Genomic DNA, 13,702 nt, shown 5'->3' on the forward strand with positions numbered 1-13,702 from the left:
TACTTTTAAGTTTTCCTAGATTTTGGATTTATTTATTTAATGACAACCAGAAGTTAATTATTTGCTATCTGATTATAATAGCTAATATATATTCCACTTTAGTGACTAGATAAGGGAAAAATGCCCATGTTTAAAACATGACAGATTCTATCATTGATTCACAAAGTGCATATCTTAAAGTTTGAGCAATGCTGACATTTGGATGTGTGACACTCCCCCTTTTTTTTTTTTTAAAGAATTTATGTATTTATTATTTATTTTTGGCTGTGTTGGGTCTTCATTGCTGCACATGGGCTTTCTCTAGCTGCAGCGAGTGGGGGCTACTCTTTGTTGTGGTGCGCAGGCTTCTCATTGCGGTGGCTTCTCTTGTTGCGGAGCATGGGCTCTAGGTGCGTGGGCTTCAGTAGTTGTGGCACACGGGACTCAGTAGTTGTGGCTAGGGGGCTGTAGAGTGCAGGCTCAGTAGTTGTGGCGCACGGGCTTAGTTGCTCTGCGGCAGGTGGGGTCTTCCTGGACCAGGGCTCGAACCCATGTCCCCTGCATTGGCAGGTGGATTCTTAACCACTACACCACCAGGGAAGCCCGACACTGCCCTTTTGCTAACTTATAGAGAAGGGCGGGTATAGCAGTACTAATTGTTGAATGTGTTTGCTATTTTCATAGGCTGAGATATTTGGCAAAGTTCTTCAAAGTGATGAATATGAAGAAGTCGAAGACAAAACCGTAATGGCTATGGGAATTTTACATACCATTGATACTATCTTGACAGTTGTAGAAGATCATAAAGAGGTAGGATTTCTTTGTGTTTTATTATGTCATTATAGTAACTGAAATTTATATGATCACTGGTGATGAATTTTAAAGTCTTAACCTTTAAATTGCTATTTATGTTGCTGGATTTTAAAAATTACCCTCAAATTTTAAAGAAAAGTATTAAAATGATTGAAGGGAAATATTACATGTGGTTTTAAAGTATGTAGTATATCTCTTTGTGCTAACCTTAGTTCAGTTCATCACATCTGCTATGTGCCGGGCTAGGTTTAGGGGGATATCAAATTGAATAAGACATGAGCCCTGCTTTTTGGAATCCATAGTCTGGTCTTCTTGGCAGAGAGAGACTACCATTCAATCATGGTGGCAAATTTTAAATAATGGAACAAAATGCTTATGTAACAGATATCTGAGAATGGAAGGGAAGAAGAGCTTAAAACATCATCTTTCCTAAACTGAGTTCCAGAACAATATTGGGATAAGAATTTGTGTAAACATTTGTTAAGTGCTCTCATATCCGTTAGCTGATAGAATGTTACTGTGTCACCCTGCCATACAGTGCGTAATGGTAGTGTCCTTTCGCAGAAGCGGAAAACAAGGTTCAGGTAGTATCAAGAGTCTGAATCATGTTCATAGAGCTAGTAAGTTGTAGATTTGGGGTTGCAGTCAGTTGATATATCCTGATAATATGTCAGTTAATCCCTACCTAAAACCTGCTGCTCTCTTCCCCAAGTATTATATATTATATAGCCTCTACTTGACTGAGATTAGATTTGTGTTCATTACTGCTGTGAGCACGGTTGACTCGTTTGGCAATGATGGCAGCTCTCATTTTGTACAGTGGGACTTAGGAAGCAGGTGCTGGTTCTTTAAATAGCATTGTTAAACCCTGTGGCTGTTGACTTATCCTGTGTTTATCACATACCAATGGACACTTACCAGGTTCTTAAAAATGGTTCAGTTTTCTTCTCCTGGGCAGGGCTTCCTTTGCCCAAAAGGCTTAGTGTGAATTTTTTTTTCCATATTCATTATTGTTTTGTTGTGTCCTTGTTGAAACAGTATGGGCCTATCAGTAAAAGTGAGATTTCCAAGTTAAGTTACATGTATACTTAAGGATTATTCTTTCACTTTATATGTAGAACTTATATTTTAAATTTGAAGAGAACTTAGACATCGCCTTGTCAAGTTTTCCCAAATATGTGTGTGTGGAGGATGGGCAGTAGTAGAATGAGCAGCAGGGTTAGTTTGAAGACAAAACAGCATTTTATCTTTTTGTTTTAATTTTTAAATTCTTGATATTAATTTTATTTTGAATTTCACATAAAGTTAAAGGAGCATGTGACCTTATTGTGATTATCAAGGGAGGCATGGGTTAAAATTGAGATGCACTAATCAAATCCAGCTTCCTTAACCTGCAGATGAAAAAACTTAAAGCCTTCAGCTAAATGGCTTTACCAAGGTCATAGGTAACTAGAGGCAAAACAAGGACTGGAATCTTGGTCTCCTGACTACCAGTCTTACGATTTTGAACTTTGACTTACTGAAAGCAAACTTTGAAAACAAGATTTCCTTAAAAGGAATATTTACACGTGTACAAATACTTAATGTATGAAGAGCAGAATTATAAATCTGGAACAGATGCTTAGTATTTTTATGGCTTAAGCCTTCACATTGAAATCCTAGATATATTAGGAATTAATTTTGGTATAAAATATGAGATAAGGAAGTAATTTAATTTGTAATTTTATTATGAATTTAACTGCCACTTCTATCATGAGTCTACTTTTCAGAATTTCCTGGTTATTCTTGCATGTTTAATTTTTCACGTGAAGTTTAGAATTCTCAATTTCTCTTCTCAGAAAAGTCCTGTTGGTATTTTTATTGGGATAATATTAAAGTTATAGATTAAATTAAGAGTTATGATGAATTTTAAACTAAATGTTTAAAATTTGTCTTTAGGTTACTCAGCAGTTAGAGAATATCTGTCTACGGATCATTGATCTTGTTTTACAGAAACATGTAATTGGTAAGTTCAAACATAGAATAAAAAGGTAAATCGGGACTCTTTAAATTTGATGAAAAATGCATTTTAGCCCTTCAAATTCAACAAGATGGACAGTTTTGAGAAAGAGAGACTTGCATTCTGTTCAATTTGTAGATATACTTTCTGATTATAGGCATCCAGATTTTCATTTAGAGGTAGGCTTAACATAGCCAGTTAAGAATTTTTGGTCTTGGAGTTTTTAAAGAACAGAGTATTTAAAGTTTTTTAGAAAGGAGGAACTGGGATGAGGTTCAGGTGAGGTTACTTTAATCTGGGATTGAAAAATGTGAAATGATAGACATATATCCTATCAGAAGTGTGAATTAATTGTTGTTCTCTTATCTGTTACGGTGCCTGACTGCTGAGTAGAATCAGTAGCTAATGCTGGATGTTATACACTGATTGGAATTTGTAGAGGAGACAATTTTTTCATAGTATCCAAGCATTTTGAAGATGCCAGCCCCAAATCTTGTGGGCATGAGGGAAATGCAACCTGTATAGTGTATAGATAGAAAGATGGAACAAAAGCATGCTACTGCCTAAGAGCAGTTGTTTCCAAACTTTTTATCATTCACACCATTAGTAAAAAATTGAGCCTGTACTTCTAATGTATGTGAATAAAATTTGAATACCTATTTATAGGCAATATACATGTTACTATACTACATTTACATACATAAAAATAGAAATGTAAAAACATGAGATTAAATATAAATATATATGTATATATTCACTACGTGTTCTAATAACATTCTTCTCCCATCTCAGTGGATTATCCTGCACCCTGCCAAGGGTACTCCTTAGTTTTGAAATAGTTGCTGTAAAGCAGTAGTTCTAAGACTTCGGTGTGCATAAGAATCACTGAGGATCTAGTTAAAATGAAGATTCCTGGACCATAATTCCAGAGATTCTGATACACTCAAAAAGAGTATATTCACTTATGTCCTTATTCATGGAAGAGATTGTAACTGAAAATTCTCCATTAAAAAAATTTTTTTTAAGGACTTCAAACGTGAATTTTTAAATTGACTTACAGTATTATAATAGTTTCAGGATTACAATGTAGTAATTTGATATTTTTATAGAATATGCTACATACAAAGTTATAAAATATTGACCGTATGCCCTGTGCTGTGCATTACATGCTTGTAACTTATTTATTTCAGGTGAAGGGGATTAAGAGATACAGATTACTAGGTATAAAATAAATAAGTTACAAGGATGTAATCTCCATTTAAATTTAAAGTAAAGTAATCTTGAGGAAAAAACTGTAAAGTAAAGCAAAGGGAAGTAGTTTATACCAACCTTCTGTAATCTGCCTACACCAAATATTTAATTTGAGCAATTACAACATCAGGATGTTAAAAAAAGGAAAGGGGCCTATTTCTTGGGTGTGGTGGGCAGAGGAGAAAGCCATGGTTTCAGCTGCCTGTCTCCTCTAATCTCATCCCTAGTCCCAGGGTGATAGCTGATCTCTCTTATGTTTTCAGCTGTGATGCACATAATGTTAGTGGCCCTTTTTGAACCAATATTTGGCTATGCAAGATCTCAGATTAAAAAACAGCAACCACCAAACTTGTTCTGGAAGATGTCATGGGCTGAATCTGTTAATCTAGGACCCCCGCCACAGTAGTCTGATCATGTTATGTCCGTGGGTCCAATCTCTTTCCATTGTCCCACTTCTCCCTCCCTCCTTTGCCTGTTTTCATTGCTAATTTACTCATGAAGTTGATTTATTATTAGAAGCCAGGCTTAGCTGTTACTGATGTAACTGTTCTATCTTATGCAGTAAGTCAAAGTTAGTAAAACCATCCTACCCTAATAGTCAGTCTTCTTGGTTGAGAATAAATGAAAAAACTTCTGGTCAATTTAAGCAGAAATGGAATTTAGCGGAAGGATAGTCGTAGCACACCAAAGCAGTGGGAAGGCTGGAGTTGGCCAGAGCCAGCCAGGATTCTGCCGTAATAGTGGCCTGCTTAGAAGGCCAGTGCTGCCTTTGTCAACACTGGGTCCTAGGCTGCTGCCTACCATAGTCCAGACTCCAACACAGACCCTGTCCCCCCCACCCCTGCCCCCCAAAACTGGAACAGCTTTGTGCCTTCTAGTTTCTCCCTCAAGATTCAGAGTCCTGGTCTTGAGCATCTGAGTAGCCAGGTAATGTACACATGCCGTAGCTGTCACGAATGTGAAAGGAAATATTTCTACCTTTTAGGCTTCACTTTAGGGAAGAGGCATTTGCTTTCCTGAACAGAACTCTCAGAAGTTTTATATTCAGACAATTGGTTGTATTTCAAGTGATTGTCTTACATAACAAATTATTTCCCAGTATCTATGATTTCCGTCTTATTTTGCTTTTGGTAAGGCATATATCTGTATTACTAGCTTTTGAATGTATTAAGTTTTAAATAATGTTACAGAAAAAAACTTTATTCAAACTTCCAGGGTGAATATTAGTTCCTCTTAATAAGAAGGGAAAAAAATAATTAACTTTGAAATTAAACTTTTTTGTTCAGTGACATGGTAGGAATTATTTGAAATTTTTGTATTGAGGTTTGTGTTTTCCGATTGTATGTTTAGATATAATTTGCTTTTGAGTGAGGGTAATAATAATAAATATGTGTACAAATGCAAGCACATTCCCTTTGAACTCTTCTACTTTGAGTATAATTGTCTTGAGGTAAATTAAGAAATACTGTACAAATTTTACAAGCTTTGTAAATTGACGAAATACTGTCCAGTATATAGTTTGTAAAAATATGTGAGACAGACAGATATTTTCACCTAGATTAATTAAGCTCTCTGAAGAACATTATTTGTAAATTTAAAATCCTGTGTAGGAGCCACGTACAATAATCTGTTCCTTCTTGTATTCATTTCTAATATAGTTATATATATATATATAAACTATCTATATTAAAAAATATAAAAAATATAATTTTTCAGTATTATAAGTAAGTTTAGTAAAAACAAATCTTTGGCTTGTCTTATTGAGTAGGGGGCAGATCTTGGTAAGAAATGGAAGGTGGCAAATAGATGTAGCTGAAGATGTGAATGCTGAGAAACAGATGCTCAAAAGTACATTAGATGTAAAACATGTGTGAGTGTATAGCCTAAATCCTCTTCTGAGTGGTCTTTGTGTTTAATTTTTGCTATTTCCTGGGATTCTAACTAGAGATTTTCTTCTTTCTAGAATTCTATGAAGAAATTCTTTCACTGGCATATAGTTTAACCTGCCATGGTATTTCTCCTCAAATGTGGCAACTTCTAGGTATATTATATGAGATTTTTCAGCAGGATTGTTTTGAATATTTTACAGGTATGACTTTGACCATGTAACAGTTTTGCTTTTCTGTGTCTAAATAGATATTATTTTCGAGTAAAGGGTGGTGCTACCATAGGAGTGTTTTTCAGCCCTAGGAATAGAGGTAGTAGGAGGGAAACCGTATTGCCTACTGTATCTTAAAATACTTTGCAGTCAGAGTATATATCCATATATTTATTAATATCTTCTGAATATTGACTATATTCCAAGTATTGTTCTAAGCTCAGCAATACATCAGTGAAAAAAATAGACAGCCCTTGCCCTTTTGACACTTCCATTCCAGTGGGGGGAGGGAGAGGGTAGGAAACACACAGCCAAGTAAGTAAATATACAGTATGTCAGATGGTGATGAGTGCTATGGAAAAAAAGAAGAAAATTAATAACAATCACTATAATAAATGATGAGCATTTTAGTCTTTCTGATCCACATTTTTCTCATTTATAGAAAAGGTGGATTTAACACTTTCATTTCTAGCATTTTGTGGTTGCAAGGGAAGATAGTAATGTGTGGGTGCTACAGAAATATGCTTTCAGTGGTAATAATTTATTTCTACTTCTGTTACTCATGTCTCACTGGGATTTTGAATTTTTTTCCAGACATGATGCCTCTTCTGCATAATTATGTGACAATAGATACAAATACTTTACTATCAAATCCAAAGCATTTAGAAATACTTTTTACAATGTGTAGAAAGGTAAGCATGTCCTAAACATTTGTCATAGTGATTCTTACTAATGGTTTACTTACTAACATTTACTTACTAATGTTGTATTTTACTTCAGGTACTGTCTCAATTTGTTTCTTATACATTTAGTTCTGTATTGCTTTCATCAACATATATTTGTCATTTTGTATTTTCAAATGGAGTTTGGAATTATCTGAAAATTTCATATTGTGTGTTATACTTAAGAATGTTTGCTACTTTTATAGCTGTGTACTTTATAATGCTTAGGTAAATAATTTTCTTCGTGTTTTTTCTTTCAAAAATGCAGACTTGCTCCTTGATTAAAAAAGAGTGCTAGGAAAATACCACACAGTTTGTCAATTATTGATTTTTCTTTTAATTGAATGTATATATTAGAAGACACTAGATATAGGTAATTTGAACATAAATAACATAAGACAAAAAATTGGAATAGTTGGAAAAACAGCATCATTTAGTTCAATACAGGATAATTGGTAAGCCACATAATGGCTACTGTTGTATTTATGCACAAACATGATTGTCTACTATGTTATCTTTGTCACAAGTTAGATTTGGCCCTCTTGGTTATATCTGGGAATCATTGTTGACTAATGCTTTCCTCCTCTTTTAGGTGAATATATGTATCAATATATACATAAATATAAAACTGTATTGCATAGAGATGGCAGATTTTAGAAAGCTCAAATAGCCAGAAACCTAAGTTTGGCCTTGGAGTTGGGAGTAAGATAGCTAGTGTACAACCTATTTTCCTCCCTAGAAGAGATGTGTACCAGACTCTGTTAAAAGCGCTGAACGGATAATCAGTTTCTCTGATGGAGGTCTCAGTTCAGTTATAAAGAGCCTGGGAGATTTTGGGAAGTCACTAAGTTTCATCACATGTAAACAGCAGGAGTAGAATCACGATTTTTGAAGACTCATATTGCTCTGTAATAACCCAGCTTGTTAAGTCATAATTACCTGGCTGTCTTCAGTTTTTTCCTAAGTTATAGAGACAGCTGCTAGTGAGGGAAAGGGGAAGAGAAAGCAAAGGTAGAAAACATAACAATCTTACATGGTCCTTTATAACTCACAGTTGCTCTGTATTATAGCAGATATAGTAAAAGTGACGTTCACAGTGATGGCCTTCTACTTGTCAAGTAGTTAAATATATTTATTTCTGGTCTTATTATTGAACTCTTACTGTACACTGGTATTTCCTAAGCACTTTATACACATGAATTTATTTAATCTTTACAACATTATATCACCTTTTGTTAAAGAGGAGACAGGCATTTTGCATTGTGCCTGAGGTTTAGAAAACTGACCTAGTCACATAGCTGTTATGTGTTGGAGCTAGATTTGAATCCTGGTAATCTGGCTGCAGAGCCCATTTTTTAAGCTACTGTACTATATTTTGTTTCTCTTCCTTTTGTGGGGGGACAAAACCTCAAACCAACAAAACCAGCAAACAAAGAAACCAAGTCAATGCAATTTTGGGAAAAGGGGCTGAGTTTTTTCTTTCTGTATCATATAATCCTATGACATAAGTATATTACTATATTTCTATTTACAGCTGGGGACTAAGGTACAGAGAATAAATATTGGGTGGGCCAAAAGGTGCGTTTGATTTTTTCCGTAAGATGTCTCTAGTAGCATTTAGTTGTCTTTAACTTCATTTGAAACAATTTTGTTAGATTGTATGTGACAGCTGTCATATCACCATGAGTTTAAAAAAAGACTTATCAAAATTGGTGAATTTTTATGTAGCCATTTTAATATTGAGGATGGAAGAAAAAGGGCAACATTTTTGGCATATTAAACTTTATTATTTCAGGAAAGGTAAAAACGCAACTGAAATGCACAAAAAGATTTGTGCAGTGTTTGGAGAAGGTGCTGTGATTGATCAAACGTGTCAAAAGTGGTTTGCGAAGTTCCGTGCAGGAGATTTCTTGCTGGCCGATGCACCACGGTCAGGTAGACCAGTTGAAGTTGATAGCGATCAAATCAAAACAATAATTGAGAACAATCAACGTTATACCATGTGGGAAATAGCCGACATACTCAAAATATCCAAATCAAGCATTGAAAATCATTTGCACTAGCTTGGTTATGTGAATTGCTTTGATGTTTGGGTTCCACGTAAGTTAAGTGAAAAAACCTTCTTGACCATATTTCTGCATGCGATTCTCTACTGAAACGTAATGAAACGTTCTGTTTTTAAAACAAATTGTGATGGGCAATAAAAAGTGTATACTGTACAACAATGTGGAACGGAAGAGATTGTGGGGCAAGCAAAATGAACCGCCACCAATGGCACCAAAGGCTGGTCTTCATCCAAAGGAGGTGATGTGTATATGGTGGGATTGGAAGGGAGTCCTCTATTACAAATGTCCCGAACATTTTTGGCACCAGGGGACTGGTTTCGTGGAAGACTGTTTTTCCACGGACCGGGGGCGGGGTGGGGGAATGGTTTTGGGATGATTCAAGCACATTATATTTATTGTGCACTTTATTTCTATTATTATTACATTGTAATAGGTAATGAAATAATTATACAACTTACCATAATGCAGAATCAGTGGGAGCCCTGAGCTTGTTTTCACGTGCCACTCACTGATAAGGTTTTGATATGAGTCTGCGTACAATTGATTTATTATGGTCTCTGTGCGGACAAACCTGTCTGCTAATGATGATCTGTATTTGCAGCTGCTCCCCAGCGCTAGCATCACTGCCTCAGCTCCACCTCAGATCATCAGGCATTAGATTCTCATAAGGAGCGTGCAACCTAGATTCCTTGCATGCGCAGTTCCCAGTAGGGTTCACGCTCCTATGAGAATCTAATGCCACCGCTGATCTGACAGGAGGCGGAGTTTAGGCGGTAATGCGAGCGATGGGGAGCGATGGGACCAGTGGACCGCTACTGGTCCGTGGCCTGGGGGTTGGGGACCCCTGCTCCTTCCAGAAAACCAAACCATTAATTGCAACAAGTACTGCTCCCAGTTAGACCAACTGAAAGCAGCCCTCAACGAAAAGCATCCAGAATTAGTCAACAGAAAACACATAATCTTTCATCAGGATAACGCAAGAGCACATGTTTCTTTGATGACCCGGCAAAAACTTACAGCTTGGCTGAGAAGTTCTGATTCATCTGCTGTATTCACTAGACTTTGCACCTTTGGATTTCCATTTATTTTGGTATTTACAAAATCTCTTAATGGAAAAAATTTCAATTCCCTGGACTGTAAAGGCTGTAAAAGGCACCTGGAATAGTTCTTGGCTCAAAAAGATAAAAAGTTTTGGGAAGATGGAATTATGAAGTTGCCTGAAAAATGGCAGAAGGTAGTGGAACAAAAGGGTGAATACGTTATTCAGTAAAGTTCTTGATGAAAAATGTGTCTTTTATTTTTACTTAAAAAACTGAAGACACTTTTTGGCCCACCCAGTAGCGTTTCTAAAAACACAGCTCGTAAATGGTAGAACTAGGATTTAGACCAAAGCATTCTGGTTCTAGAGCCCACATGTTTAGAATCTAGATCTAGAAACACTGCTCTTGAGGTAGAATTTTAAGTTTATGTAAATAGGGTTGGTTCTTGGTTTTGCTAGCTACCTGCTTATGTTTCAGCTCACTGATCCATCTGTTTTCCAGCTTCTACAATTTTATAGCTGTCTGTTTTTTCCTTTATCTCTGTCTTTGTGGATATATGCTTCTAAAATATCTTTACCTTTATTTTAATGGCCTTTGGGAAGGGATAAAATTGAATGGCGATGTTCAATCTGTCATCTTTAATCTGGAATATCTTTTAAATTCAGTTTTCTTAAATTGTATTTGTCTAGGAAATTATCCAGGTCATCTAAGTTTTCAAATATATAAGGAATATAATATTGTTCATAGTATTTTCATTTTTAATCTTTCCTTTATCTGTATTTATGTCTTTCATAATGTTTTAAAATTTTGCTTGCTTTGCTTTTTAAAAATAATTTTGGCAAAAGTCTACTTAAGTCTTTTTTTAATGAATCTATTTTTGATTTCTGTTTGTTTTACCTCTTTTTGTTTATATTCCTAATTTCTATCTTACTTTTATTCTCTGGGTTAAGTCTGTTCTTTTTCTTATGTCTTGTGTTTGAACCCTTATTAATTTTTCCATATTTCTTTATTTCTAATATAAGCATGCCTCTACTCTATAAATCTCTCTTCTGGGAACCTTATTATAAGGCTGCCGTATTAGGTGTATGAACATGTGCACTGTATAATTGTTCATATCAGTGAAAATACAGAATTGACATTAGGGGAACAGGCTGGTAAGCTTTGTTATACTCATCTTCTGTAATACTGTATAGTCCTAAATGGTTATAATGTCTATGGAAAGTAGTTCAAATTATGAAGTCCAAATGAGGAAATTAAAAGGTGTGTAATATTAAATTTATGGTTTCATTATGAAAAAATGGGTGCATATAGACAAGAATTCAAAAGGAACAGAAAAACACAGGGTTTATTTAATTGTTTAAGAAGAAGGTTATTTTGTTTTCTTTTGATTTCATTGTATTTTATTGTTTTGATGCATTACATAAAGGGAAGCTTCATTTGTCTAGATAGTTAACTCATATAGCCTATTTTATTAATCCAAAGTTAAATAAGTGAATTATTACACCTTATGAGGTATCAGAGTAGATGAAGAAGATAGATGAACTTCGTTTTGAACTTCCTTCTTTGGGTTGGCAAGGTAAACTTATGACTCAAGCAACGCTGAGATTCTAATGGCTGAATTTTTATGTGATATTTACTTCATGTAGACTTGATTAAATTTTTTGCAATTGCTATTTACTGCTGAGTGAAATTTTAATTACTGCAGGTACTATGTGGAGATGCAGGAGAAGATGCAGAATGTCATGCAGCCAAACTTCTTGAAGTCATCATTCTTCAGTGCAAAGGAAGGGGAATTGATCAGGTAATATATGTATAGAAAACATCCTACTTGATGTTTACATTTAAAATGTGCATGTCTGATTGATGTTTATATTGTGATGGAAAATTATAAAGATAGCCTATAGTTTGTGTTTACTGGTAGAAATCCTATGACAAAAATACCCAATGCAATTTGGCATCATATTTAAGAAATCATTGCTAAATTCAAGTTCACAGAGATTTTCCTCTAAGAGTTTTATGGTTTTAGCTCTAACATTTAGGTCTTTAATTCATTTTGAGTTAATTTTTGAATATGGTTTGTGGAAGGGGTACAAATTCATTATTTTCCACATGGATATCAAATTGTCTCAGCACCATTTGTTGGAAAAAACCTATTCTTTCCCCATTGAATTATCTTGGCACACTTTGTGAAATCAATCGACTGTAAATGTGAGGATATATTTCTGGATTCTCTTTCAGATTTAATTAATTTTTTTGTCCTTAATCCAGGACTGCAGTATCTTTATTACTGTAGCTTTGTAGTAAGTTTTGAAATTAGGAAGTTTGTGTCCTCCAATTTTGTTCCTATGTAAGATTGTTTTGGCTATTATGGTCCCTTGAATTTCCATATGAATTTTAGGATCAGCTTGTCCATTTGAGCAAAGAAGCCAACTGGGATTGTGATAGGCATTGTGCTAAATCTGTAGATCACTTTGGGAAGTATTGTCACTTTGAGAATATTTAGTCTTTCAATCCCTGAACATGAGATGTCTTTCCTTTTATTTAGGTCATCTTTAATTTTTTTCAAAAATGTTTTGTAGTTTTCAAGTACAAGTTTCTTTCATTAAAATCTTCATAAAATATTTCATCCTTTTTAATGCTATTATAAATGGTATTGTTTTCTTAATTTTATTTTCAAGTTGTTTATTGCCTGTGTTTAGAAATACACTTTTTCTGTATTTATGTTGTTTCTTGCAACCTTGCCGAATTGCTTTATTAGTTTTAATAGAGTTTCAGAGAATTTCTTAGGATTTTCTGTACACAAGGTCATCTCATCTGCAGATAGAGTTTTACCTTTCCAACTTGGGTGCTTTTTATTTTATTTTTCTTGCCTAACTGCCTTGGCTAGAACCTTCAGTGCAATGTTGAATGGATGTGGCAAGAGGAGACATTTTGTCTTGTTCCTGATCTTAGGGGGCGAAGTATTCCTTTCACCATTAAGTCTGATGTAAGCTGTAGGTTTTTCATAGATGTCTTTTATCAGATTGAGTGTGTTCCTGTTTATTCGTGGTCTGTTGAGTCTTTTGATCATGAAGTCGTGTTGAATTTTATCAAATGCTTTTTCTGCGTCTATTCAGATGATCATGTGGGTTTTGTCCTTTATTCTGTTGATACAGTGTTTTGCTTTAATTGATTTTCAGATGTTAAATCAACCTTGAATTCCTGGTGTAAATCCTTCTTGATCATGGAGTATGATCCTTTTTATATATTTCTAGATTCAGTTAGGTGGTATTTTTTTAAAACTAGTTTTGTACCTGTATTTATAAGAGATATTCATCTGTAATTTTTTTTTTTTCTTGTGGTATCTTTGTCTGGCTTTGGAAACAGAGTTATGCTGGCCTCGTGTGGAATGAGTTGGGAAGTGCTCCCTCCTCTTCTATTTTTTGGAAGAGTTTCTGAAGGTTGGTGTTTTTTAAATGTTAGAATTTAGCAGTGAAGCCATCTTTGCCTGAGCTTTTTTTGTGGGTAGTTTTAAAATTACCAATTCAATCTCATTATTTGTTGTAGGTCTACTTGTATTTCTATTTTTTTTTTTTCTTTTTTTGTGGTACGTGGGCCTCTCACTGTTGTGGCCTCTCCCGTTGCGGAGCACAGGCTCCGGACACGCAGGCTCAGCGGCCATGGCTCACGGGCCTAGCCACTCTGCGGCATGTGGGATCTTCCCGGACCGGGGCACGAACCCATGTCCCCTGCGT

At 35.1% G+C, this 13,702-nt stretch overlaps 1 protein-coding gene across 4 annotated transcripts in view; it reads left to right on the top strand.

The window, feature by feature from the left end:
* IPO8 (importin 8) overlaps positions 1-13,702 on the top strand; it is a 70,618-nt gene that overhangs the window by 33,867 nt on the left and 23,049 nt on the right. For all 4 annotated transcript variants that reach the window (XM_019935741.3, XM_073788877.1, XM_019935756.3 and 1 more), the window contains 5 exons: positions 664-789; positions 2,731-2,797; positions 6,006-6,131; positions 6,735-6,832; positions 11,674-11,769. In XM_019935741.3, the coding sequence (XP_019791300.1) occupies positions 664-789; positions 2,731-2,797; positions 6,006-6,131; positions 6,735-6,832; positions 11,674-11,769 (513 nt within the window). The remainder of the gene's footprint in view (positions 1-663; positions 790-2,730; positions 2,798-6,005; positions 6,132-6,734; positions 6,833-11,673; positions 11,770-13,702) is intronic.

The sequence above is a fragment of the Tursiops truncatus genome, chromosome 11 (genome assembly GCF_011762595.2).
Source record: "Tursiops truncatus isolate mTurTru1 chromosome 11, mTurTru1.mat.Y, whole genome shotgun sequence".
NCBI lineage: Eukaryota > Metazoa > Chordata > Mammalia > Artiodactyla > Delphinidae > Tursiops > Tursiops truncatus.